The sequence below is a fragment of the Oryzias melastigma genome, linkage group LG17, assembly GCF_002922805.2.
Source record: "Oryzias melastigma strain HK-1 linkage group LG17, ASM292280v2, whole genome shotgun sequence".
NCBI classification, from domain to species: domain Eukaryota; kingdom Metazoa; phylum Chordata; class Actinopteri; order Beloniformes; family Adrianichthyidae; genus Oryzias; species Oryzias melastigma.
In genome coordinates, this window is record NC_050528.1 from 13,632,657 (window position 1) to 13,659,349 (window position 26,693).

General features: G+C 43.7%; 4 protein-coding genes and 2 long non-coding RNA genes across 10 annotated transcripts in view; 4 read left to right on the forward strand and 2 right to left on the reverse strand.

Moving 5' to 3' along the window:
* On the reverse strand, nt 1-8,515 carry ubtfl (upstream binding transcription factor, like). 2 transcript variants are annotated; one of them, XM_024268734.2, is made up of 21 exons: nt 7,772-8,515; nt 7,502-7,683; nt 5,620-5,711; nt 5,308-5,483; nt 5,003-5,086; nt 4,504-4,659; nt 4,339-4,403; nt 4,150-4,270; nt 3,196-3,306; nt 2,973-3,100; nt 2,756-2,897; nt 2,641-2,682; nt 2,285-2,392; nt 2,033-2,191; nt 1,831-1,941; nt 1,596-1,675; nt 1,274-1,463; nt 951-998; nt 725-862; nt 542-643; nt 1-430 (listed from the first exon to the last, which is right to left on the reverse strand). In XM_024268734.2, the coding sequence occupies exons 3-21, from the start codon at nt 5,675-5,677 to the stop codon at nt 359-361; spliced, it is 2,091 nt and encodes a 696-aa protein (XP_024124502.1). In that variant the 5' UTR covers nt 5,678-5,711; nt 7,502-7,683; nt 7,772-8,515; the 3' UTR covers nt 1-358. The 2 variants fall into 2 exon arrangements, with proteins under 2 accessions (XP_024124502.1, XP_024124500.1); XM_024268732.2 differs by having other exon boundaries at nt 1,813-1,941.
* Nucleotides 6,643-14,530, forward strand: tmub1 (transmembrane and ubiquitin-like domain containing 1). 4 transcript variants are annotated; one of them, XM_024268893.2, is made up of 4 exons: nt 9,822-9,969; nt 11,752-12,229; nt 13,896-14,287; nt 14,359-14,530. In XM_024268893.2, exons 2-3 carry the CDS (start codon nt 11,769-11,771, stop codon nt 14,245-14,247), a joined length of 813 nt encoding a protein of 270 aa, XP_024124661.1. In that variant the 5' UTR covers nt 9,822-9,969; nt 11,752-11,768; the 3' UTR covers nt 14,248-14,287; nt 14,359-14,530. The 4 variants fall into 4 exon arrangements, with proteins under 4 accessions (XP_024124663.1, XP_024124661.1, XP_024124660.1 ...); XM_024268895.2 differs by lacking the exon at nt 9,822-9,969 and adding an exon at nt 6,643-6,803 and having other exon boundaries at nt 13,896-14,530; XM_024268892.2 differs by having other exon boundaries at nt 13,896-14,530.
* Nucleotides 14,328-24,805, reverse strand: LOC112144399. The gene is made up of 5 exons (XR_002918878.1): nt 24,668-24,805; nt 19,633-19,714; nt 18,884-19,053; nt 16,159-16,262; nt 14,328-14,461 (listed from the first exon to the last, which is right to left on the reverse strand). It is a non-coding gene; the product is annotated as an uncharacterized LOC112144399 (long non-coding RNA).
* On the forward strand, nt 15,535-17,579 carry LOC112144398. Its single transcript, XR_002918877.2, has 4 exons — nt 15,535-15,790; nt 16,186-16,402; nt 16,608-16,661; nt 16,877-17,579. It is a non-coding gene; the product is annotated as an uncharacterized LOC112144398 (long non-coding RNA).
* LOC112144312 (zinc finger protein OZF) lies at nt 18,100-23,968 on the forward strand. The gene is made up of 3 exons (XM_024268799.2): nt 18,100-18,476; nt 20,022-20,169; nt 20,892-23,968. Exons 1-3 carry the CDS (start codon nt 18,453-18,455, stop codon nt 22,250-22,252), a joined length of 1,533 nt encoding a protein of 510 aa, XP_024124567.1. The 5' UTR covers nt 18,100-18,452; the 3' UTR covers nt 22,253-23,968.
* ttc19 (tetratricopeptide repeat domain 19) overlaps nt 24,590-26,693 on the forward strand; it is a 5,062-nt gene continuing 2,958 nt past the window's right edge. The window contains exons 1-7 of the mRNA XM_024268849.2: nt 24,590-24,729; nt 25,544-25,689; nt 25,762-25,853; nt 26,017-26,127; nt 26,233-26,271; nt 26,480-26,536; nt 26,609-26,670. Of these exons, the coding sequence (XP_024124617.1) occupies nt 24,656-24,729; nt 25,544-25,689; nt 25,762-25,853; nt 26,017-26,127; nt 26,233-26,271; nt 26,480-26,536; nt 26,609-26,670 (581 nt within the window). The 5' untranslated portion in view covers nt 24,590-24,655. The remainder of the gene's footprint in view (nt 24,730-25,543; nt 25,690-25,761; nt 25,854-26,016; nt 26,128-26,232; nt 26,272-26,479; nt 26,537-26,608; nt 26,671-26,693) is intronic.

A 26,693-nucleotide genomic window follows, 5' to 3' on the forward strand; every position in this document is an offset into this window, starting at 1 on the left:
TGAGAAAAAAGTGCATTTATTTAGTTTTTGAACTGCTGAGTGGAGGCTCAACACTGACTCCTCCCTCAGTGGTAACGCACAGGCTCCAACTCCCGCCTGTAACAAACCCCACCCACAACACTGCGCTCAAAAAAGAAAACTGGGTAAACTCCCGTGAGCTTTTCTCTGTCCTCTGAAATGTCCTGATAAAAACCAACAAACACTCGATAAAAGACAAAAAACACAGGTAACAAAACTCTCCATCTGGCTCCGCCCACTTCACACATCACCACCTCTCATTGATCCACCGGGATGAATGGCACCTGAGGAGGCGTGGCCTGCACACCCTGTCCTCTTCAATGAGGGGGACGGGGTGGAGCTAGTCGGAGTCTGTATCGCTGGATTCCTCCGACGAACTCTGATCATCGTCATCCTCTTCATCGTCATCGTTCTGAGGAATGAGTGGAAGACTCGTGAGGTGTGCAGAGATGTTTGAGTGTTCCTGAAAGATGATTAATGATTGCTGAATAACAAAAAGAAAGAAAGTGTCCAGCTCCTTCACCTCATCTTCATCCTCACTGTCTGTGCTCCCTGAAGTTTCGTCGTCGTCATCCGAGTCTGTGGAGTCACTTTTCTCCTCCTCGTCAGAGTCGGACATGTCCTGCTGTAGAAGTCCCAGACAAATCCATTCGGCCTGCAGCCTGACAGACTGTGCTGAGGGTTTGTGGTGTCAGTGCTGTGTTACCTTGGCCCGATACGCCATCGCCCTCTTGTTGACGCTAACTGCCGGAGGTGCAGGTCTCGACCCACTGGCCTTCCCCTTTGCTGTAACCCGGACTTTGGCCACAGGACTACTGCGGACTTTTGCGGTGCTGCGACGTTTCTGGTGGACACAAACGGAAGAACGTGTCATTAAACTACACAACTGTTGAAAGAAGAGCAAAATGACACAGGGGGCACTAAGAACTCACCGAGGAGGAGAACTCTTTGTAGGCTGCTCGATCTTGAACAGACAGAGACTGGGGAGGAGAGGGAGGCGATGTGGTTTCAACTAAAGACATGCCAGCTTCAGCCAGGAACAGTCACATCTGATTTTTATATCTTAAAAGTCCAATCGTAGTATCATACAAATGCACAGGGATGTGTGGTGAGGCCAGATATAAAGTGACAGCTGTTCTAAAGAGGCTCTTTCTGTCACGTGAAATCAAGTGTGGGGAGATATCTGACCTGACCGCAGAGAGCAGTGACTCACTGCTCCAGCTGGACATACAGTAAGAGAGCGAGCTGAACTGACCTTGACCCAGGCCTCCAACTCGGCCTTGTATTCCACCTGCTGCTCCTCCACCTGCTTCTTGTATTTGTCTTTCTGAGTCTGGCTCAGCTTCTGCCAGCGTTTGCCGATCTCCACCATGCGCTCCTTCAAGCTGAAGTGGTTTAGCTCACCATTGGTCAGCAGCTCCTGGGAGAACATCTGATACCCACTCCTGTGGGGCAGACACAGCATTGCAAGAGGGGAACAAATGAGTTATAAAAAAAAGGTTTCCTAAATAAAATCTGCGTTATGTGATGACCATCTGGGGACTAAGGCGTTTACCAACTTGGAAGATGAAACTCACACTGGAGGCTTTTTGGGTTCTCCATCAAACTTGGGCTTCCTCTGTCCAGTTGCAGGAGCTCTCATCTCTAACAGCTCCCTCTGCAGGACACCAAGAGTCAGTGCATGAGGACACATCCAAGATGTACACAAACAGCTGATTAGGACAAAGGGAGGGGTCAGAAATGACAGCATTGTTTCATGTGTGGGGTCAGTGTAGGGGGGCGTGGCTCACTGACCACGGGCCGGTACTGAACCTCGTAACGCTTCTGGTCCTCTGCTGCTTTCTTGATCCATGGAATCTTCTCCTTCTTCTCCATTGATTTCCAGGCTGCCTCCATCGCCACCTGTGCCTTTCTGCGATCGCTCTATTGAGAACCAGACACATGTTAATGCAGGAGTCAGAACAATCCTCAAAAAAACGGACTGTCTCTGATAGGGAATCAAGATGCAGCTCACTCTGTATTTAGCCAGGTAGTCTCCAATCACACTGTGCTGCCACATCTCCTCGGCCGTTTTCGGCGTCTCTGGAAGCTTAACCGTCTTCTTAGCATCCCGCCGGTCTTTGGGTGGTCCTGGGGGTACCCATTGCTCTGGCTCCACTTCACGGGTACGCTCCTAGGATCACAGGAAACCCAGGATCAGTTAAGACATTAAAACAGTTTTTGATGAGCTTTAAAAAAATGAACAAGAAGAAGAGCTGTATCTGACCTTCACAGATGGAGATTTGGCTCGATGTGGGCTTGAGGCTACGGTCACTTTGGCACCTCCCATCTTCTCCTCTCCCAGCACTCTGTCTCGTTCTTCGTCTGGAAGACTCTGAAAAACAAAATAGAGGGGATTTCCAAAGCTTCAATCACGTTTGGCTTTACTTTTATTCAAACAAAGACAAAAATGTCTGAACAAACAGGCTCATCACTCAGTTGAACGTCTTCTTTAATTAGTAAAAGGTTCACATTGTAAAAGTTCACTACAACTATTCTGCTGCGATCTAGGAATCTATCTTCTAAAGAGGGTGGTTGGTTGCCGCGGTCGACCTGTATTGTGATGTGGGACTCTGTTCTCACCTCAAGGAACCGCTGCAGGTCGATGTCGTACTGCTTCTTTTTCTGTAGGAACACCAAATCCCGTTAGAGAGCAGATGTGGAGCAGCAGCCTGAAGTGCGGCGGTGTCCTACCAACCTGCTCGCAGCGCTTCTGGAACATGTCCTTCTCCTTCTGCGTCATCATCTTCCACTGTTTGCTGCAGAGCACCATGCGCTCTGTGCTGGGGACGTCCTTCATGTTCACCATTAGCTCCGCACAGTACAGAGAGTAGCCATTGCTGCAAACACCAGTTTGATGGTTCAGTGCTGTGTAGGATGGCGGTGATATGACAAAGAATGTGGTACAAACTCACGGTGGAGGCTTCGTCGGCCGGCCATCGAACTTGTCTTTGAGTTGTCGCTCTGCCTTGGTGAGGACAGAGCGAATGTGATCGTCTGAGTTGACGTCTGGGTGAGCTTCGTGATACGCCCTCATGCTGCCCTATAACACAGCCCGTGTGTCAGAACCAGGACCTTCATCAGACAGGATGAAGAACAGACTACTTAATGCAAGAAAGCAAAATTTAGTTCTGGTACCTCGTAGTCCTTCTGCAGTTCCAGGGCTTTGCTGATCCACTTGAGTCTTCTTTTGTCAGAGAGCTGGGACCACTGTCTCCTCAGAGCCTCCTTCAGCTCCTTCTGACTCACCTGCACCAAAATAATGGTTTCAATTTGTATGTTATTGATAGCATTACATCATTATAACACAGCTCCATACAACATGGAAGTGTAAGCTCTATGAGTTACACTTAGCATTTTTATGTTAGTGATGCTAACCTAGCATGGTAACATCACACATGTTAACTGTAAAGTCACTCCGATGACCCCCCCGCTTCACAGAGCAGGAGGTCAGGTTCTTGAATGACAGCTGCTGTTCCGCTTGTTTTCGATATCCCTGCTCTACCTGCTGCTAATTACCTGGATCGTGTTTTACCAGATAGAAGCTGCAAAGACTGGGAGTGTAAAGCTACCAACAAGCATTCTTGAAACGCTAGTATAGCCTATGGTGTCCACATCGGACGAGCAGGGAGGGAAGTCATTTTGTTTTTCCACTGTTTGTTAGCATATGTCCGCTACCTACTGTTGGAAAATCTTGGTGTGAAATATTGAAGTGATGCAAATTTTGCAAATGTTGCTTCAGGTTTTTTCTTTCACAGCTCTAAACCAATATATAAAACATTTGGTGTCATAGAACTCCATACGGGCATAAATCACAATTATTAATTTATCCTACATGATCAATTTTCAAACGATTGGCATTTCCATTAACTAAAAGGGATGCCATCCTTATGTCTTTACCAAATCCAAGTCAGAGTTTCACCTGGTTTAACTTTCATTACACACGTTTTACATGTAGGGCCTGAAAACGGTCATAGACCCTAGCCTAGCTACACATGAACGCAAGAATTTTAAAGACGAAAGACTGAAACACACACTCACATAGAGCTTTTATAAGAAGTGGCTGCTTAAACGTAGCTTCAGTGTGTGTACCTCTGGGTGGACCTTCATGTAGAGCTTCTTCTCATGGTTGTACCACAGCTGCTGGGGGGTTTTGGGTTTTTCAGGTAGGTCCGACTTCTTCCTTTCCTCGATGAGTTCCGGATGTTCCTCCCTGCAGGATAACTGACATTAGCTTTGTCACTTCACGAAGACGAGCCAAAGCTCAGACTGTACACTCACTTGAATCGCGCCATGTTTTTCTCAAACTCCTCCTTCTCCCGCTGAAACTCTGTGATGTACTTTTGCTGCAGAAGAGAAACAAAGTCAAGCTGATGTTTCCCAGAGTACTGAGAAGATTTGAATAAATCAAGACTCTCTGAGACCAGTCCTGGTTCTGGTCCTAACCTTCTTTTTGTCGGGGAGCTCTTTGTACTTCTTAGACAAGATCTTAGTCAAATCTAGGTTGCTCATCTCTGGGTGGATTTTGGCATATTTGGCTCGTTTCTCCATGAAGAACCGAAAATACGGGGTCAGGGGCTTCTTAGGGAAATCTGGGTGAGTCTGGAAAAGGTAAAGAGGTCAAAGGTCAGCATATCATAATTTGTTTATGCTGGAGAAATTCAGTGGTGGTGATGCGTACCCCTCCTCCGTTTTAGCAATATTGGTTTAAATACTAAAATAAGTCAAATGTTTGAACTAGAAGTTTCATTTTTTCATTGAACAGATGATTTTATCCAAAGAAACTTGCTTGACGGTAATGTGGAGTTCAGTGTCTTGCAATTTTGACAATGTTTGACCAGAGATTTGAACCCGCTGGTGCACCACTTTTCAACCCAGTGGGCTACAGACCCAAGTTAACCTTATCTGTTAAGTTCAGGCTCGCCAAAGCCTAGTCTGGCCTCACCTTCAGCTTCTTCCCTTTGTACGGGTTCTTGACAAATTCGATGGCGTCCACAATGAGCTCTGTCATTGTTCTGTACTTCCGAACCTGAAAAAACAATGGCTTAAGTCTTAAGATGGTTTCAGGAGCTTATTCTAAGAAGGTTTAATGGCCATCGGGCCATGTGTTTTGTTCACTTTGTGTTTAATATTTCAACATAGAAATTGTTTGATCAGAAAAAAATGTAAATTGTAAAAACATAATTTTTTTCCCTAGACAAAAACTATGTCCTTAGACTATGAAACACATCTTTGCACAGGCTGTCATACCTCTGTCGAGACCTTCTGCCACTTCTGCCGACACATGTCTCCGGTGAAACTGCCAAAACACACTTTATCCCAGTCGAAGTGCGACTCTGTGGTTTTGTATTTCATGGCGTCTCCGTCTGGCAGCAGGCTGCGGATCCTCTCCAGCAGAGTCAGGCAGTCCTCCTTGCTCCAGTTATCTGAAATCAAAGTCAGAAGCATCAGGCCGGAGCATGTCATTGCGGCCCTCATCTGTGCAGAAAGAAGCTGCTCTGACACGCCTCCTGTGGGCGTGGACAAAGTGCCTCAGTCTTCACGCTGAGGTCATGTGTTTACCTGTGTCAATCTTGCCCTTGGCACTCTGCGCCGTGGAGACACTGCCGCCGCCGTTCATCCTGCAGCGACTGACGGAGAAGGCTCCGCCTCCTCTGTACACAAAAAAAGTGGAATTTTGAAGGTGGGGTCAGAGCAGGCTCTTTTGAGGTAGCCAGTGAAGACCTGGGCCTCGTTGCGGACATTTGCAACTGTTAAGAAGTCTGAGCAAATCAATGATTTTTCTGTTTCTAACATATTGTTCTAATGGAGATGTTTCAATGTTTGTTTTTTTCTCTTTGCAGCAGTAGCTTATTAGGAATTCACCTCCGAATTGGAGGTTGGACTGTTGGTGCAGAGTAAGCCCGTCCCCACTTCCTGTCATCCATCTGTTTAGAGTAGCTTTCAGCCCCTTACAACCCAACCTAACATTACAGGTGCAATAAAAATGATATTGTTCCCCTTTCGGCATATCCTGTTAGGGGTTGCCACAGCAAATCAGGGTTCACTGGTTTGCATATTTGGTTTGGCAGAATTTTACGCCGGATGCCTTTCCCGACACAAACCTTTATTTCATCTGGGCTGGGGACCAAAATGAGGAGCAATACTGGAGCTGTCCAGCTGTACAGTTTTAAGCCAGATGCCAGCTCAAGAAGATGTACATGGATCTATTTGTCTGCGCCAGAATAGAGGGGAGCAGGGTATTGTTTTCTGTCACAAATACCAATTTTTTAAACTACCTTTTTGCGTCTTCTCCTAATTTACAATGATTTGAATGAATACTCAGAAAAGCAATTTTGAGCTTATTCTGGTGTCCTCCATCTCCAGAAAAATGATAGAACATGTTAAACACTAAAAACACAGGTTTCTACATAGGAACAGTTTGAACAGAACTGAGCAAATATTCTTTTTAGATAGCTTCTAATAGAGTTCCTACCTAAAATTCAAGCTTTTAAAGTGGAACCATTGAAAATCACTTCTGCAAAAGCCCCGCCCACATCCACAGGTGAGCGGAAGCAGGTAACCAGAGGGATGTCCACGCCACACCTGTTGTTCTCAGACACCCGCCGGTGGTGGTAATCATCCTCCTCGGCTGAGAAGACTTGGACCGATCCAAACTCAATAAAATGATCCTGGTAACCTATCTGGGTCACCAGAACTGGAGGAGAAAAATCTGCCGCTTTAACATCGGAGCTTCTGGAGATCACGTGAGAGTTTCCACCAGTTTCCCAGCGGTTCGACCGAGTCCAGCGACATGGCTCTGTGTTCGGGGGTTCTCGTTTACGATGATTTTACAAAATCCTCGGGCAGAAAGACAATTCTGTGTGAGCCCGGGTCCAGGCACCACCAGCGGCCCAGACCGCCGCTAGCTTCAGCAGGAGGGGAGCGAAAATGCACAGCTCAGTGAACCCGGCGGGCCGTCGGGCTCCCGCTGCCCGGTAATGGCGTCCATCCTCCGGCAGGAGTCAGCACGTAGCTTCCGCTGGCACCGAGAAGAGCGACTGACACACGAATCTGGACCTTTTCGAGACGAAGCAGAACAATTCTTTAAAAAGCGGATGATCCGAACCGACCTGACGAACTCTTTAGGACCGATTCGAAGCTCGATCGACACGTGGAGCCTATAATCGCATTATTTAGCAAAAGTGCTGAAATGGTGGAAACCGTCGATCTATGTTTGCTTTTGTGGGGTTTCATCGCACTAAAAATGCAATTTAAGAGTTTGTATGTGTGCATTTATTTGCTGGTGTGCGTGATTCTGTGATTTTTGGAGCTTAGCGGGTGAGTTGTGGCGCTGCTGCCCCAGAAGCCTTCACTGCAAAGCCGCCATGAAGGTTCTAGGGACTCGGGGACAAACGGACAGAAAACCCTAGAAAACCGTTCAAAATTCAGTGTGACCACTCACCTGTTGGTTTAGAAAAAAACCTTAGCGGTCGCCGATCACCACCGTGGTCGGTTTTACTGATTCGGGCCCGTCAAAGTGGGTATTTTTTAGCTGCAAACCCCGGGGATTCAGGTCGAAACGAATCCGACAAAAGGAGCGTCTAGTCCGGTATGAAACTCCGCCCAGCGCCGCAGGGGGAGGAACTCCGGGGGAAAGCATGAGGACAAAGGCGGAGGATGAAACCAGAGACAGCGGTGAAAACATCAGCCAAGCCCGCTGAAACTACTTTACCTCTCAGCGGGTTTTAACACATTGGTGAAGAAGTTGGGGTTTTTATTCCGAAATTAAAATTCCTTTAGAGAAATAACGTCCTTTTTTCAGACGATCCACCTGCTTGCTGTAACCTGGTCCGGGTCCAGATTCCTTACCCGCGGTGTCTGACTGAGCGGGGCCCGGGGACCCGCTGACAAAGATGCAGCACAGAGTAGACGGATGTTTCGGCGCCAACAGTCCCGCGCACTGATAACCAGAGTCCCCCAGAAAGTCACGCGGGTGTCGCCAGCGCGTGCAGAGCGCTGTGACTGGAGCGCATCGGTGGCTCGGAGGCGGCGGGTCGGCACGCTTCCCGCTGCACAGCTGCGCGCATCCTCATGGCGTCCTGCCCGCTGAGAGTTCACCATTCGCCGGTCCGAGCTCCTGCAGTTTGCGGTCCCTTCTCGGAAGTTTGGTCCAAAGACGAATCAAATAGTTCAACATTAAATTAGAAGATACATTGAGTGTTCTGCTTTAACCCTACACTTTTTAATTTTATGAATTTATATTCTGACTTTATATGGATCCGAGTTTAAAAGATAACGATGATATGACCGGATGCCCTGATGGAGCGCACGTGATCACGTGGGGTTCTAATGTGAATCCCTGATCCGAGTTCCCCCAGGTAGGATCTTCTGGAGTGTGGGTGTAAAAACCCGGTTCGAATGTATCCTGCAAGGGCCACTGACTGTCCAGAACCACGAAAGGACCCACAGCGCAGCTGGATGGTCAGACTGCTGCCCCCTGCTGGTGTGGATGGTCATCAAAAATAAAAGGACGGTGCACCTTGAACATCAGTGGATGAATCTACTTGCATTGGACGACCATCAAAAGCTATTTTCCCCTTGGTTCATTAAAATAAGAAATATATATTAAACCGACTTGTACCAAAGTGAAATCAAAGAAAGAATAAAAATGTAAGAAGTGTAAATTACCGTAACTATAGGAGTGTAACAATTCATTTTAACAATTAAAATAATTTGTAGCTTCTGATATTACTTATAGTTGATATTGATTCATTTTGAACAATACTATCCGATCCAGATTATCTTCAACCAGTGTGATTCAGATAAACACTTGGATATTGAACAGAGCAGATAAAGTCAGATTTCTTGCGAGATAAGCAAGTTTAAGTTAAGTATGTGTATAAACAAGTAAACAAGATTTAATGAAGGGCAAATCTATCAACATTATAGCTTAATGAAGTTCATCCCACTGTACCCAAATACAAAATGATTTTAATAATATACCATTCTGTATGTAGGCTTGAGACCCCCCCCATATGTATATATATATATATATATATATATATATATATATATATAGCCACTATCCCGTGTGTTGTCAGCTGTGATGATGCTTGATCATTTTTAATGTTATAGTAATGCAAACCTACTCTTCCCTAATCCAAATGATATTTTCCAATATTAATACTATTGATTTATTTCATTTTTTAATATTTTTTAAATAGTTTTCTTTGATTAACAACTCACCTAAGATCAATCTAGTTGGATCATAGGAATATACATCGATTAAGTCAATTAAACATTACACCCCACATAAATATCAAATCTATATTGAAAACTTAGAAGATACAGGATAGGTAGGAACTTTGATAACATCAACTTGGGAAAAAAAGAAGTGTGTTTGTCCCACTGTTATTATATGGATAATATATTCTATTGTTGAATGTAATTATAGAGAAACAATATATACAATTGCCTTAAGTTTTCTCTTTTATTTTTTTGACTGCTCCCTTAGTTTAGGAAATGTCCAAGTGTATCATCCATCTCCATCTATTTATATCATCTGCATCTTTGTTCACACCAACCACTATCAAGTTCTTTACCCCGTAAACCTCGTTGCAGCTTCAACCTTAGGCTGTTTTTATCCAAATAAACAGTTCGTCTTCTTAATGTCTCTAAACCATCTCAATCTACCTTCTTAAAAACAGCCAACATGAGCTGTCTCTCTGATGGATTAATTCATTACTCATCAATGGCCTCACTAGGTTGTAATTCACCAAGTACCAGCAGGTGGCAGCATCCCACCATCATTGCGTTGGTTCCACTGGCAGAGCAGAAGAAGAAGCGTCAGCAGGAAGTGACCGCCGGGCGAACGTTAGCCTGGAAGCCCACGGGCTAACTTCTCATGATATGACGTTTGGACCCTGAACAGTGAGTCTCAGTTCTGTCTGTTTGTTCCAAGGCTTTCTCTGACCTCTCTTTGGGTCCAGTTCTGAGCAGGGCACGCCCAAGTTGTTCTTTTCCCGCTCTGAGCTCATTCCTGTCATGGAGTTTGGTTAGCTTATCAGAACTTAGGTTCCGATAAAGGCCAGGTAAGAGTCAACCATGGTTTGGGTTGAGTTGCACGACACTGTCCTGCCGTCCACCCTTCAGGTGAGATGTGCGTCTGTGTGTCACGTGACGTTGACAGATGGCATTGGGGGCGCGTGGGACCTGATCTCAGTTTTACAACAGCCAGACATGATCAAGGAAGGATCACAGGTGTAGAGGTGCAGTTGAGGGGAAACTCCGGTGTAAAGTCAAACGATGAGGGTTCGGCTACCTCACACAGACATCTTATTGAGGCTGTTTAGAACGGTTCATGCTCCAGGAGTATTTTTAAAATGCCACGTGGGCATAGTGGGAGTTTGTTTACAAAAAAAAAAGAGCAGGTGAGCCGGCAGAGGGCTTCTTCAACCACGTCAGAGATGTAAAGTGAACATCAGCAAACAAATAGATTGGTCCCTGTTGAAGTGGGGACTCAAATGATAATCCGTGTCAGGTTTTCCACAAGCTCCTATCATTTAACGTTTTCTTTTTTTTACTTTAAAGTATTGATGTTTACTCAACAACAGAACATAGTGATGATTAGGCCACTTTAAAAACCCAAGCAGCACATACAATTAGAATTGTTTTTGACAGATTCAACCAACAAATAAACAAAGTCTAAAAGTATGAATGTACAAAGTTCAGAACAACAAAATTAAAAACTTCAATTGGATTTTTTTTTCCTCTGTTATTATTATTAATCAATTTAGATATTTTGATAAGATTGCTTAATCAGACAGTCTTTTTCAGTCTAAATGGGATGTCAAGTAAAAGTACTAGAGGAGAAATTCTAGAATATTATACGCTTCTTTTGTATATAATGTATTAGATATTACTGGAATGTGCTGTAAATGGTTGATTTAAATTTGTATTACTATCATTACAAAAGGCCACGGAACCTGAACTCTGGTGACGGTTTTGAAAAGAAAATTCAACAAATTCAGATCACAATCATGAAACAACAATTGATTTTAAAAAATATAATTTTCTGTTTTCACTCTGAATATTTGTTTTGGTGTTTTTCACATGATCCTGTGGCATTGTTCTCATGATAGAGAAAATTAGCCATTATTTTATATTTCTGAATATTTCATTATTCAAATAGTTGTGAATCAAGAGCAGACAAAAAATAAATTAATAAATAAAATAATGCCACTTGATACAGCTTGTAGCAGTGACAGGCCACAAGCTCTCTACTGCACTCCATTCTCATGCATTCACATAAAGACAACTAGATCCATGTACGTCTTTGATTTCCTTGTCCGAGCTGACAACAAATTGTATGTCTAGACATCTCAAACATTGTTCTCCATTTTTGTTTCACTGTGAATGTTAGGTTGGGGTTTTAGGGGATGTAAGCTAGTTTACAGATGGATGATGGGAAGTAGAGTAGGCTTTACTCCATGGAAACAGTCCTACTTGAAACTCGAAGGTGAATTTCTAATGAACTACTGCTGCTCTGAAGTCCTAGTCTTAGTTCTAGTGAATACCTTAGTTTTTGGTGATTGGGGTGATGATTGGGGTGTGACTGTAAGATAAGGCTGAGTTAAAATTAATTTACATCTTCTCTAGTCCTCAGACAAATGAAACTGACAGTTGTAGCTAAACTCCGCCTCCTGTTTGCAGGTGTGTCATCGTGGGCGATGGCTCTAATTGAAGGCGTCGGCGATGAGGTGACGCTGCTCTTTGGCTCACTGCTGGTGCTGTTGGTGCTGCTGCTGGCCTGGATCTCCACCCGCACCTCTGAGCCCCCAGAGCACCTGTTCAATGCCTCTACAGACCCCACCCCCACAGAAAGGACCGCCTCTGCCCAACAGGACACGCCCCTGTCCTCCACCAGCAGCACCTCTTTGTCCTTTTCTCAGTCATCATCCTCATCTTCAGCTGCCAGCTCTGTGAATGACAGCGCCCCGTCAGAGGCTCCACCCACATCCTCTGCCACACAGGAAAGTAATGATGTGGGGGGAGGAGACGGCGTCAGACACAGAGCAGGGGGGGAGCCATTATCATCCCAAAGAAACATGGTGGTCAGACTAAAATTTCTGAACGACACAGAGAGAACGGCGCAAGTCAAACCGCAGGACACCATCGGCTACATCAAACGGTAACGTCTCCACTGTAATACATAACATTGTACTTTAGTGTACTTAATTGTACCACACTGCACTACATGGTATTGCACTACACTTTTCTGCACTAAATCATACTTTATTGTACATCACTGTACTGCACCACAACAGTTTACACTGCACTTTACTACTCAGTTGTACAATTATTGTACTACATCATACTACACAGTACCACAATATGGTTCAGTTTATTGCACTGTACTAGACTGTACTTTACAGCACTAAAGCCTAATTTGCCATCCCATACACTGTACCGTTCTGTACAACACAGCACAAATGCCTACATTACTATACTGTATTGTAATACCGGTAATCTGTACTATTCTGTACTACTCTGTAACACAGTTCACTCCACCATACTACAATGATTTGTTAGACAGTTGTCAACGCAGCAGCTCTGTATGACAGTCCAGATCTTTATGGTGGGGGTATGAGGGTGTCTGGAATTGTTGTAATTACTCAAGTTAAGCAAACTGTGAGACAGAAACATGTGGGACGCTGGTTACAGTCACATTTGTTTCATGAATTAAAGCAAACATTGAGAACACCACAGAAGGACGTGCCAGCTGTAGGTGGTGTGGAGACCAAGGTGGGGAAAAAAATCTGGCAAATACGCATTTCTGGTTTTAGTCAATTTTTCAAGAATACAAAAGGAATCTTTTTGCTACAATTCCGTTGTGGTCCATAGCAATAGATTTTTTAGTGACCATAGACTGCTAAATAAATGCAGCTGAAGCTGTTGCTCTGAAAAAAGGCTTCACTGTTAGTTTGTTTTAAATATTCAGTATGATGCTTTAGCTGCTGCCTTTGTATTGCTAAGAATGCTGTATTGTTCATTTTTGTAAGAAAGTATAATTTAATCTCAGTAATTCAGGTCAGACAGTATCTCCCTTCATCAGAACTATGGTGCAGAGGTAGAGTGGTTATCTTCTTATTAAAGGATCACAGGTTCCTGCCAAAACACCAAACCACATATTTTTCCTGGTGGTTTCAGTTGTTGCTAAGTAAGGTAGTGGAGTCGCCATCAGTGTGTGAATGTGTGTGTGTGTGCATTGATGAATGGGACTGTGGCTGTGAAGTAGTTTGGGCCCTAAAGCGAGGAAGAAAAGTGCTAAAAGAATATATAAATAATATAAATATGTAATATAAATATTGCCATTATTTAACTGTAAACCAATAAAACAATTGAACTTAGTTATAGTGTTCTGGTTAATTCAGCCATTTAAAACTGTAAATGACACATTAAAGCAAAAAATACAGCAGCCCCTTCTTTTGAAAAATCCATCTAATTTAAAATGATGTATATAATATAAAGTTTGGGTGCTATTGGAAGTCGCTGGCGTTCTTGAGTTGTGCACTGTTTTAACACATTTTAAAAATGAGTTGCATGATTATTTAAGTAAATGTCTTATGGAATCTGTCTCATTTTGACGAAAGGCATCCTTACTGTTGTGTCTTTTAAATTTTGGATGAGTTATTTATCTGGCAGATTTAATTAGACCCCAATACTGTGTTTATTCCCGAGTTATTTACATTTTTTTTAATATCCTGGTAAAAATAAATCAATACTGAATCACAGTTGTAGTCATTGGTTTAAAATGAAGCTCTGTTGACGTGTCTGTGTTTCTCTGTCTGCATCAGGACCTACTTTGCAGGTCAGGAGCAGCAGGTCCGGCTCATCTACCAGGGCCAGCTGCTGCAGGATGACGCTCAGACCCTGGCCTCTCTCAACCTGGCTCATAACTGCGTCCTGCACTGCCACATCTCTCAGCACGCCGCACGGGGAGCAGCGGGAGGAGTGCGGCCTGGAGACCAGGTTCAGGTGGCACTCAACGTGGGCAGCCTGATGGTGCCGCTGCTGGTCCTGATGCTGTCCGTGCTGTGGTACTGTCAGATCCAGTACCGGCAGTTTTTCACCGCCCCCGCCACTGCCTCACTGGTTGGAGTCACCATCTTCTTCAGCCTGGTGGCCTTTGGGGTCTACCGCCGCTAGCTGCTCTCCAATTGGCTGCTGATGTAGACAGATGCTGATGGTAGTTAATGTTTTTATTCTGTTGCCATGGAGATGCTGTGTTCAAACAAAGACTGTGATTTTATTTTTTAGGTTGCGTTGCTCTTTAGTTCTTCATCATTGTGCCTCTCTGAGCTCACAGCAGCAGACTCGACACCCGTCTGTCCGTCTGACTCCTGTCCGCCTGTCCGTCTACCTGCGTGAGGGGAGAACGTTCGTCTGGATTATTGCTTTTCAAGAAAATTAAAGAATTAATTTATGCTGTTGTGTTTGGTGCATATGAATTTTCTCTGCCGCTTCTTCAGTCACTGATAAAGGTTTTGTTAGAGCATCACAAACATCTAGCAAGCAAAGTGAGTTGGAGATTTCTGCTGGGAGCCCCAAAAAGCTGCAGCCTGGACTTTTTTTCCATGTTACCAAATAAAATTGTAATATTGTTTATAATTCAAAAGGACCTTTTTATTGAAAGGCTTTAAAACATGTATAGTTTGGTAAAAACTAAACCCATTTCGTACTGACTCACTGGGTTTTTTGTCTTTACTTAAGTAGAAAACTATATAGTTAATAAATCAAGTTTTTTGTTAATACAGTTTAAGAACTTGTTGCACACAGAATCATGAATCATAGATAATGTTTAACATTTAAAATATATACATTATACGTATTTAGGTACATGCAATCATGCAGACTCCTAACATCTGTAAAGAACACCTGCTAAGTGTATTCCTGCTTCTGTGATGCTCCTGTGCAACACGTCCACTCTTGATACTTTCGCTCTGCTAAATATTCCAGTCAGCTGTCTGTGAGATTAAAGCAAAGTGAATGAGATTAGGAGCTACAGCAGCTCTGCTATAAGGTTAGTGCTCAGAATACTGACAGCAGATGCTGAGGCTCACAGACCACAAAGGTCAGCAACTCTGCAGATGCCTGAACTTTATGAGGCCATCAGGTTATCTCAAGAACAGAGAGCTGTGAGTCCGGCCTTCTAATCCAACGTCAGTGTTTAATCTCACAAACGTGCTGTTGGGAGAATGTTCCAACATCAGCATAAAAACACTCCAAAACATGAGATGTTCAGCTGCAAAGTGACAGGCAGATCAGCAAATATTTTTAGCACTGTGGGGTATGTTAGCTAAATGTATGTTAAAACACTAATCGGTGGTAGAACTCTTTCAAAAACAGGAAGAGGATTCTGTTCTATTTAACAGCACGATTTAGCTGAAATCCCAGAAGTGTCCACTGAGTGGCGCTGTATAGAAATCCTTTAAATAAGCAGCAGTAGACGAAGGAGAAGAAGGGGAAGAACGTGGTGGCGGTTTCTTTGCTTCCTGTTGTAGAAATGATTCGGTTGGAAAGTTTGTGTTCTGTTGGACACCTACCCGTTCTGGAATCAAGCCCTTCATCTTCTCCGATTATGAGAAGCGGCAGCACCGACCCGCTGCGTCGTGCCGACATGCTAATTTATGCTAACTACAAGGAGCGACCGAGCACGTGCACCGGTACCAGACAAGCACAGGCGAGTTCTGTAAGTTATCAAATCTACTATTTTAAATTTTGATGTTAAAATGATGTTTCATTTTGCATTTCTATCGTCCACATGTGTGCATGCTTCGAAATTCTACATTAAATTAGTGTAATAAAAATAAATCTGGTATTTTTTGTCACGTTTGGTGGACAGAACTACCTTTTAAACATCAAATGGTTCGCATTTGTCCTAGCTAAAGAATAAAGAAGGCGCATGGAGGTGGCTACAGGTCTAGTAGAGGGATAGTTAAGGAGGTTTTGTTGGTGCTCTTTTCCTGTTCGTCCCTTCAAGAGGGTCACGTGTCTCTCACTATTTCTGGTTATTTTGTGGCATACAAACTCATATTCATTTTTTTTCCTCCTTCACACCTGATGGTTCTGATCTGATGCCTGCAGGACCTTTCACTCTTGGAGATGACTGATGCTCCACCTTCACATGGTCAGATGAGAGGAGGGTTCAGGGAAGCAGAGTTCTGCAGACAGAATTGTTAATGAACTCAAACAGAACCAGATGCACCAGAACTGATGGGTCATTCCAGCATCATGTTGGTGACAGGGGGATTTCAGCTGCTGGATCCTCCTCGGCAGATCTAGATTCCACTGTGCCGAGCAGGTAAGAACCCCCAGATGTTTGCCATCCCATTTGGTTTGGAGGTGATGTCAAAAAAGGCCGTCTGAAGCTCTGCCCGCAGCAGTATGTTCACAGGGTTGGGGCTATGATCTTAACTTGGCGAAGCGTTTTCTGATCCTGGTGGTTCTGATGCCAGAAGACCTCAAACGTGCTATCCACCTGATCACTATAATATTGTTTCTCTCAGGTGAACTCTCCACTAACTGACAATCTGAGGCCTCAACACATACTACGATCACAGGTGAATATTGTGGGTGCAGGGGGATGTGGAGGGAGATGATGTAAACAAAAGGCCGAATTGTAGCGTCACTTCCAGGCAGTTTGTTCTATGGTTGTGGCGCGTTGACAAAGATCGACCGAAGCGTTATTCTGATCCCAGAACAGCCAACTGAGCTCAGTCAGGTGACCTGAAGAACAAATCGGAGAGCAGCGACTGACTGTCTTCTGTGCTTTCAGATGTGGAACTACGATCATCAGCTCTACGAAGACCTTCTGGGAGATCACTTGACATTCTCCACGTCAGGATGGTCTTCATTGAGACATCAAACATCCAGCTGTAAATATCAAATCCTGTCACCAGTTCAAAACAAACAGGGTTGTGTTAAGAAATGTATGTATTTTATAAAAATCTTTTAGGGCAAATGTTTTTCATGATGTTTAATGAAAGTTTTGATATTTAAAGTTCTTTTGGCATTTCTCTAGAGGTCATTCAGATTAAAATTACATTCTGAGTGGTTCACTTTTTATTGAAGTTATTGTTAATTGGTAGCAGATGGTGAGAAAAAAAATGCAGTTTGAAAAAGAGCTTATGTATTATGTAGAAAACATGCATGGCAGGCCATTAGCTCCCTTCTCTGCTCCTCAATGTGAAGGTGGGAAAGGGGGGCGGGGTTGCTAAACGCCAATTGTGCTCAACTCAGGTCAATTGCTGCTGCTCATTTAAAAGACCACTGGGAATGCTTTCAAATAGATCAACAGATGGTTGGAGTTCAACTTCAAGGAATAATTAAATGTTACTTTTTTTTTCTAACAGAAACCTCATCAATGGCTTAAAAACAAATGTTTGCCTAAATTTTTAGGTAGCAACTGTCTTATATTGAGTTGATTTCCAATGGAGTTATCAGAGCTGGTCTGCAAATAAACTTATCTTGAAAACCTTCTTGTCTGAGGTTTGTCTCCCTCTGCTGGATGACATGAAAATAACTTGTTCTGTTTTGGACTTATGGGTCAGAAATAATAAAACATATTATTTGTAAAATTCACCCGCATAATTTACATGTTTAGGTTTGGACTCTCTGGACTTGAGGATTTTATTAAATTTTTTTCACTTTGTCCTTTTTCCAGCAAAGGTAAAACGCCTGTTTCCATCATCTTCCCTGTTTTATCTAACTGAAGAACATCTCTGGCATCCCTGGGGTTTAAACTGGTCTTAGTCTTTGGAAAACTTTATGACAACCCAACAGATGTCTAATTTTCTTTTAAGAATAGCAGAACTTAACATGGTTTCTGAAAACACAAAAGTTCTGGTGTGCTGAAGCATGAAGATGCTGCAGAATCTGTCCTGTCATTCATCAGGTGTAAAGGTAAACATTAAGTGTTGGATCCTATAATGTGGACAAACACGGGGTGAACTAAGGACACGCACACCTTTCTGGGTTTGTAGGTCCATCCAGAACCATAAACAGGATCCAATGGGAGAGTTGGGGACCTGTTCTGAAGGAGAGGGGAGTGTATCTTTAAGCTGCAAACCCCCCCAAAAAACGATCGGTTAGGAAACAGTTCTGATGGGGCTCGGTTCTTTTGTTGGAAGCAGAACATCTTTTAGCATCCCGTGGTAAGAAGATGGAGTGGGTTATCGGGCTCGAGTCTCGGTTGGAATCGGGGGTTCTGCTCGGAGTGTCCAGCGTGTGTACGTGTCTGACCTCTCCCCCGGAAGTCCACCTCTGCAGCGCCGCTCCGGACCGTTAGCGGCTCCGGACTCCCGACTCTCCGCTAACCCGTCACCATAAGAACCAGCGGCCGAACCGGAGCCATGGAGGCCGACTGCGGTTCTCTGGTAAACGCACCGACACGAGCAGAACCGGACTCGAACGGAAAACGAGATGCAGTTATCCCCGCTAGCGTCTGCAGCCGAACTCCGTTCAGAAAACAGCAGGTTTAAGGTTATTGTTCTCGGTACCGCGATCTACCGGGTGTCAGCCGAACTGGAGGGGTCCATTCTTGAATCCGTGAGAACAGGAGAGGGTTGTGGGACCTGTTTGGGATGATTCGGTGCTGCAGACTCTGGATCGGGGTGGGGATGATGGTCAGAATCGGGTTCGGCTGAGGCTCAGTGCTGCAGCTCTGTCTGCAGGCAGACCGGTACGGACCAGTTGCGGTTCCTGAGAGTTTTAGTTCTGAATCTGACATTTCTAAATAATAATAATAATAATAATAATGGCAAGGAAAGTATCAGAACCGGACCTGAAGAAGAATCCTGATTGGCTGATCTGTTGGAGGCAGATGAGCATTGAGGGATGACCCCCGCCCCCATCAGACATCACCTGAGAACCAGTGAGGTACCAGCCTGGGTTCTGATGCAGAGCCTTCTTCTGCAGGTCCAGATTCTCCAGAACAGTTATGGGGGGTATCATCTGCATAGAAAAGCTCAGTTGGGAATTCTCCAGGGTTCTGTTCCAAACCCAGCTACACTCTAAAGAAAAATACGCTTAAAAAATTTGCATTGATCTTTTTAACTCTGGTTAGTATTAAGTAATTTTTATTAAAGACTTTTTGAATTTAGTCAACTTAATTGTATTAATCCTACAAGCACAACTTATTTTGCATTTTAAGTTAAAGCTTTTGGTGAATTTAAGTTAGCAACTTATTGTATTTAAGTTACTTCAACTTAATTGTTTTGCATTACTTTTACTCAAAGTCCGTGCAAATTGTTACCTTAATTTTTTCAGTTCTGTTAACTTAACTACCTCAGTTGAATCAAACATCACCATAGTTTTTTGCTTCAATTGTTATTAGGAAAAGAAATATTACTTTTCAAGCGTACACCTATTTTCAGTGTGTCACAAAATTAAAAAAAGCTAAAGTCTACATTAGCAAGGAGAAAACAAGGCAGCGGTGGGAGGTTTTCACTGCACCTCACATTACACAGTTGAAAGATCATGTTTTAATTGAATCAATTTTACCCCGAAACAATTTTTAAAGAAAGTACTTACCAGAGAACAAAGTCAGTAAATGAGCTGCTCCGTTATTCCTCTGCCGTGGTCTGTCTTTTGGGTGTGGCTGCTCCACCTCCAGCTTTTTTTAAAAAAAAACGCTCAACATAAAATCAAGTTTCACCAACTTAATATTTTGTTGTTGAGTGAATTCAAAATTAACAATTAAATATTTGCAAAATATTAAGTTCTTAGAACTTTAACACATTTGAAGTTCAACTCAACTACTCATAACTTTATCAAGCAAACTTAAATATTTGAGCTTAAAATGTTATTTTATTTAAGCTCCAGATACTAACCCTATGAACCATTTTTAGAGTGACTTTCTGTCCATCACACACATCTGAGTTTGCATGAGTGAACGGATGTTAAAGAAGGTGTCGTTTCAGGACATCTTTGAGGGACCAGACTGCATTCAGATCAAGCCCGAGCCAGACGAGGATGTGGAAATCTGCTCTTATCCCTTCTTGAAGAAGCTGTCCATCAAACTGACTGACTGCAAGACATGGCTGGAGGGGCGGGACTTCCTGTCTCTGGGTAAGAGAAGCTTTGTCCTTGAAAGCTGCTGTACCGCTAATCAAAACTACTCTCTTCACAGTAAAAGCTCCAGATTTAGTTGTTGCTTTAGAAAAACAAGTTGAAGGATCTTTAGTTTCCAGGAAAAATAATAAAACGTCTTAAAGTTGAGTCTTCTTCCAAGTTGCAATGAATTAGCCAATAACCAAAGTTTCCCTGGATCAGATTTTTCTTTTTTTTTGTTTGTTTGTTTTGTAAGGTTACTTTTAAAGGCTTAGGCTATGTCTGAATTCCCTCCATATACTCCCTAACTACTGCAGGACTGTTTTATAGCAATTTGGACACCATTTGTCGTTTTTATTTTTTAAACTGCCAATATATGATGTCACCGGTTTCCCGAAGTAAAAACCTAATACAAATAAACATTTTATGAAGGCTATTTATGTATCCACTGTGTTCTGATGCTGAAAACTTGGGTGGTTTGTAAAAAACAGATTTTTTTTTCTGCATAAAAAATTGTTCTAATGCAATGCATTGTGGTCTATTTTTGCTGATTTAGTGAGTATTGATTCTCACTGGTTTGTTTAAGAGACTTCTGGTAAATTTCTAGGGCATAGAGTTTGGAATTGTAGTTTCGGACAGCTCTTCAAAATGGCAAACACCAAGTAGTGAGTAGTGAAGGAATTTGGACACAACCTTTCTTGCACAGGCTGTAACCTTTGACCTCTTCCTTCTACCTGCAGATGATCACCCTCAGCTCTGTGAGCGGATGCAGCATCCCCACACCAACACAGGCAGGAAGATGATCTTCTGCCCCAAGTGTGAGAAGGGCTTTTACAAAAGGTCCCACCTAGAGGCTCATCTGCACATCCACCAAGGACAGAAGACCAATGAGTGTTGGCACTGCGGGAAGACCTACCCCACCCTGATTAGTCTGGTGGTCCACCAGCAGATCCACGAGCGCAGCGAACCGTACCGCTGCTCCTACTGTGACCGGACCTTCGCCCTGAAGAGGGACTGGAAGACCCACCACCGCACGCACTCGGGGACTAAACCCTTCAAGTGCTGGTTTTGTGGGGACGGCTTTGACCTCCAGGAGAACCTTGCAGTGCACCTCCAAGAGCATAAGGGGGAAAAGAGCTACTGCTGCACCACCTGCGGTAAGATGTTTGTGTCTTACCAAGGTTTCAACTTCCACCGCAAGTCTCACAAGGGCTCCAAACTGCTTCCATGCGGCAACTGCTCCAAGACGTTCAGCAACCCCCAGAGCCTGAAGGTTCACCAGGCCACCCACTCCAACAGGAAGCCCCACGTCTGCCACACCTGTGGGAAAGGCTTCAAGCTGCTGAGCGGCCTTCGCTGCCATCAGCGGACGCATGAGGACCTGAAGGAGTATCACTGCGACGAGTGCGGAAAGTGTTTCTCCAGCCTGCAGGGCTTGAAGCTGCACGACCGCACCCACACTGGCCTCAAGCCCTACAAGTGTTCCGAGTGCGGAAAGAGGTTCACGCAGTCGCCGCATCTCAAAGCGCACATGGTGACCCACACGGGTGAGCGGCCCTTCCTCTGCACCACCTGCGGCAAGAGGTTCACCCAGTCCTCCCACCTGCGCTCCCACATCCGGCTCTTCCACACGGGCGAGAAGCCCTTCACCTGTGACGACTGCGGCAAGAGCTTCACCATCGCCCACTACCTGAAGATGCACCGCCTCAGCCACACCAAGGAGAAGTTCTACCAGTGCTCCTACTGTCAGAAGGCCTTCTCCTACCACAACTCCTGGAGGGCCCACGAGAGGATCCACACCGGCGAGCGGCCCTTCAGCTGCAGCGAATGCGGCCAGAGCTTCATCACCTCCGGGTCCCTGCTGACCCACCAGCGGGCCAAGCACACAGGTGAGAAGAGCCATTACTGCATCACCTGCGGCGAGTTTTTCCTCACCAGCTCACTGCTGCGCGTTCACCAGCTGGACCACACCGGTGAGCGGCCGCACGCCTGCAGCTGCGGCAAGACTTTCAAGACCAAAGGGGTGCTGCGGCACCACCTCAAGAGGTTCAAGCATCACCAGGATGCAGCGTCTCTGCTCCCCCAGGACCCCGCCTTTTGAGGTAGGCGGAGCCTGCGCAAGTAACTGCAGTAGCAGGACGGTGGAACCAAATGCTGGCAGCTGAGCTGAGGAAGGTCACATGTTTGTTTTCTGCTTCACGCTTGCATTTCATGCCAACAGCGTCTGAACTCTGATCTGGACTGAAGCCTGTTTGTTCTCTTGAAGCTCTTTTATTATTCTTATAAGCCGATTTGAGTGCAGACAGCCAAAGAGAATCAGCATTTATAGACCGTGATGAGTGTGGTCATCTACTGACGAGAGAGACAAGCTGATTCTCACCTGGAACTCCAGAAAACTGACGTCTGATCGTAAACTGAGTGCAGCTTTAAGGAGTGCCTTCTGCTTCTCAGCAGAGCTTTGGGGCAGGTGTGATGCACCAAAGAAACCACAGTCAGTCTGCTCCTCAGCAGACGCCTTGGTACGTCTTACATTTATGAAAGGTACAGCAGTATAATCAAATAAGGCTTTACATCAAAGGTGGGATGGGCTGCTGAATGCTTTACCCCTTTGAGCTACAGTGTCCCGCACAACCTTTGAAAAGCAGCTCGACGCAAGAAGAAAAAACTCTGAAGACCATCATAAAAACTCAGTCCGACTTGATCCAGAAGGTTGCAGCTCCACCTTCAGCTACATGAACTGTCGGGAGAGTTTACTGAGGTTGGGCCTTTTTAAAACCTTATTGTTTTATAAACACGGTTTGTAGCACTACATGTTTGACAAGGGGTTAGTTAACCCAGAGATGTGAGCTTTCTTCCTGATTGTTTCAGCTGTTTGTGAATGGAGCATTCTACCTTTTGTTCTCATTCTGTTCCCTGTTCAGAGGGTTTTATGAGAGAACGTTCTTCTGGTTTTGTCTACCGTTGCTCCACCCTGAGGCTCTGTAAACCATTTCTGGATTCAAAAAACATTTCTGTGTCTGCACGTTCCACAAAATGAAAGGGAGGGCTGTCGCTTCCAACAGGCTGAAATACATTCACTAGTTTAAAATTATATCTGATTTATGGTTAACTCAATATGATTATGTTTACATTCGAAACCAATTTCTTTTGCTTCGAAAAACAGTTTTTACATGACTACTGATGGTAACTTAGCAAAAGTAAAACCTATATTAAGATAATTGAGTTATCACATTAAAAACTAAAAATGGTAAATGGCGTATACGCGCTTTCTACCCTCCTTCGAGGGCCCAAAGCGCTTCAGTCACAGACCTATTCTCCCATTTACACACACATTCTCACACTGGTGGTGGCTCCTCTGCCGAACACTGGCGCCAACTAATTTAAAGCTGTTTGAAAACATACATTAGAGAATATTATTTCTGGATTTGATGAATAGAAATCTTTTTTTTAAGCAAGGACCACACTGAGTTTGCATAAGAGATTTTCTGTTAATGCAGCTTTACTAAGTCAGAATGTGCAGCTGTTTTATGAAACTGTGACGTGTCATATCCTCGTCTTGTTTGTGTTAAAAAAAACAAAATCCCACAATGAGCTGTATCATCATTCAACTAGCTTGGTCTGAGACATGGAGTCAAGGCCTGGTCTTGAAGGGTTGAGATTTAGTTGAAACTTATATCCAAGATCATATGTTTGGTTCCACCTGCTCTCTGATGGACAAGTCTTTTAAAAATAGAACACAATTCTCAACATTGTAAATAAGAGGAAAACAGAAACGTACAATAAAACCAAAACAACAAACTGTCTTGATTTACTGTCATATATTTGTTGTTTCATTTGTCAATATTACTTAAATACAACATTATAAGGGGAAATTTGCAAATGGATGCTAAAAGTATGCTAAATTACCAAAGAAAATTGAAAAAGACTAGAGTAATTTATAATAAAAATAATACAATAATAACTTTCAAGTGACTCAGATGAAGCTGAATTTCTTAAAGATGTTAAACAAAAAAAGTGGAAGAAAACTGGTCACAATGCCTGCAAAAAGGTTAAAATCATTGGCCAACTATTTTTTTTTACTACTTAGCAACACTAATTTGGAAAAAAAAGCTGAAAAGAAGGAAAATATGCAACAAGACTAAAAACAAGTAAAACATCTTGTAAGGATTCAATAAAGACAACTAACTACAAAGTTAACAAGTACTTTACCACCTACTGTGGCTAGGTCAACTAAGACTAAGAGAGCCCCAATGTAGGTATGCGTGTATATAATTGAATGGTAGTTCAAAATTTTCAAAAAACAATAGGTGGAAATAGTTGAAATTTTGCAAAATCTAAATATATGTGAAGAAAAGAGCCACATAGGGATGTAAATATGGGGAGCTTTTCTCATTCCCCCAAACGCTTATTGAAAGGTTTCAAAATAAAATATTTCTCAGCATCTCTTTTATTATGAAGAACGGCATCCTAAAACGTCACTTCCGCTTTTATGTAAACAGACAAGATGGCAGCATACCGTGCGGTGCGGGCTGTCCTCTGCCGGACTCAGAGCGGGTTCTTTGGTCCTGCGGGGCTCAGGTGAGTTCGTGTCCCTTTACCCACCCAGAGCGGAGACTTTCGTGCGTGAGAGCCGTCAGTCGGTCTCAGACTCTGCTGGTAATCTGCGGTTTGCTGCCGCGCGCCACTTATAGTAGGACGTGCTGCGTTCAGGAGACCTCAGATTTGACACAGTCCACCTAAACCGGCATTTTAAAACCATTCCCAGTGAAATGAATAATTGGCAAGCTTTTATATTTTAGCCAGTAATGTGTACGCAAATTCAGATACAGAGAATTTAATCTAGTTTTAGAGGCTTGTTGTCTTACCAATAAAATGCATTATAATATACAGCTGGAAAAGAAAATTAGTGAACCCTTAAGAATTACTTGATGTTATACACAAATTTAACACATGATTGTGTTCAATAAAAACATGAAAACCTAAATTGGTGTGATTTAAGCAAGCAATATTTTTCTCCATCGTTGTGATTTAGATTGAGATAAAAAAAAGCCCACCATGTATGCATTTCGACAGAAATTGAGGTACTTCTGAAGGGTTCACATACTTTCTGTACTGTATATCAGAAAGTGAAATGATTAGAAAATATGTATAGTTAATAAATTGGAGCAGAAGTGAGAAGAACAGAATTGGGGAAAAAATGATGAACAGAATAGATCCTAGAGAGAATGTCATGTTTAACCCTTAACCGCAATCAAATATATTATTTGGGAAAAAAAATCCCATTTATAGATTTTTTATTAAAGACCAGGGTATGTTTTTTTCCAGGATTATTTAGATGTAGTACTGCCCTACCTTTCTGCCATACATACAGGGATTCCTCTCTTTTTTTCAGGCGGCGCTGCATTGCTGTTCAGAACTTCTCTGTGATGTCACAGCCTGAGGCAGGAGCCCGCTCCACATGCTTGATAGCACGGAGCACATATGGACGCTTCAGGAGAAATGTGCAGACACAAGCAGGAGTTCTGTGGGCAGCGCTGGGTGAGCTCAGACACAATAAAGCCACAAAAAACGCACATGTATCTCTGTTGCTGACTATATGCACGTGCACAGCTTTCTCCCTGTTCAGCAGCTCAGATGAAGACAAACGGGATGAAGCTCAGAGGAAGGAGGATGACATAGTTCTGCTGTTAAAGAAAGCAAAGGTACCAGAAGCCAGGCTGGAGCAGAAGCAGGAACTCTTGTATAGTGCGAAGACGGCGTGTAGAGGAACAGGTTTAGGATGGAGCTGCTGTGGCATTATTACAGTAATGTTGGAGTGTTTTGTTACAGATACAGATGTTTTTTAATGATTTTGCATGTACACAGCTCAGCATGCACCGTGGCCAGCTGCAGGCCGCCTCCTCCTTTCTCCACCAGGCTATCGCTCTGGCTCATCAGACCCACAACACACAGGCCATCATCTACACATACAGCCTGGTGAGCTGTCACTTGTCCAGGCAGCAGCTGTCATGCAGCTTTTTGATGTAGTTTATCACCATATTGTTGGCTTACATGACTCACAAATGCTTTTTTTCTCTTCAGATGGCCAATCTTGCCTACGTCCAGGGTCAGTTGGAGAATGTGAGTTTTGTCTGATTGCGGCACAGTCACATTTATTGTTGTAAGTGGCTGAACTGTGACATGTTTATCTAAATTCTTTCACTTCATGTGAAGCTGAGTTTTTTTTAGCAGTAATTGCTATTCCTCCACATTGTTATTATCTTTTTTTGATTTCCTGCGTCTCTCTACTATCAGCTGACATCTTCATCTGCACTCCTCTTCCTCTCAGGCAGAGAAACTCTTCAAAGCTGCCATGAGCTTCATGCTGTCAGGGGGAACTCCAGAGGTGAGTTGAAGCTGCACCTCATTTGTATTTGAAGAGGAAAAGCTGCAGCCTCACAGCTGACTCTTCCTCCAGGATGACAACGCCATCGTCGAGATGTCTCTGAAACTGGCCACCATCTATGCTGAGATGAACAAGTAAGAGGCGGGGCCAAGTGCTT

Coding starts and splice junctions, on each gene's coding strand:
- LOC112144312 (XM_024268799.2), top strand. CDS start 18,453: ATGGAGGCCGACTGCGGTTCTCTG. Junction 18,477..20,021: donor AGGCCGACTGCGGTTCTCTG/GTAAACGCACCG, acceptor GTGTCGTTTCAG/GACATCTTTGAGGGACCAGA. Junction 20,170..20,891: donor GCGGGACTTCCTGTCTCTGG/GTAAGAGAAGCT, acceptor TTCTACCTGCAG/ATGATCACCCTCAGCTCTGT.
- tmub1 (XM_024268895.2), top strand. CDS start 11,769: ATGGCTCTAATTGAAGGCGTCGGCGATGAGGTGACGCTGCTCTTTGGC. Junction 12,230..13,895: donor ACCATCGGCTACATCAAACG/GTAACGTCTCCA, acceptor TGTCTGCATCAG/GACCTACTTTGCAGGTCAGG.
- ubtfl (XM_024268732.2), bottom strand. CDS start 5,677: ATGAACGGCGGCGGCAGTGTCTCCACGGCGCAGAGTGCCAAGGGCAAG. Junction 5,484..5,619: donor CAAGGGCAAGATTGACACAG/GTAAACACATGA, acceptor CTTTGATTTCAG/ATAACTGGAGCAAGGAGGAC. Junction 5,087..5,307: donor GGCAGAAGGTCTCGACAGAG/GTATGACAGCCT, acceptor TTGTTTTTTCAG/GTTCGGAAGTACAGAACAAT.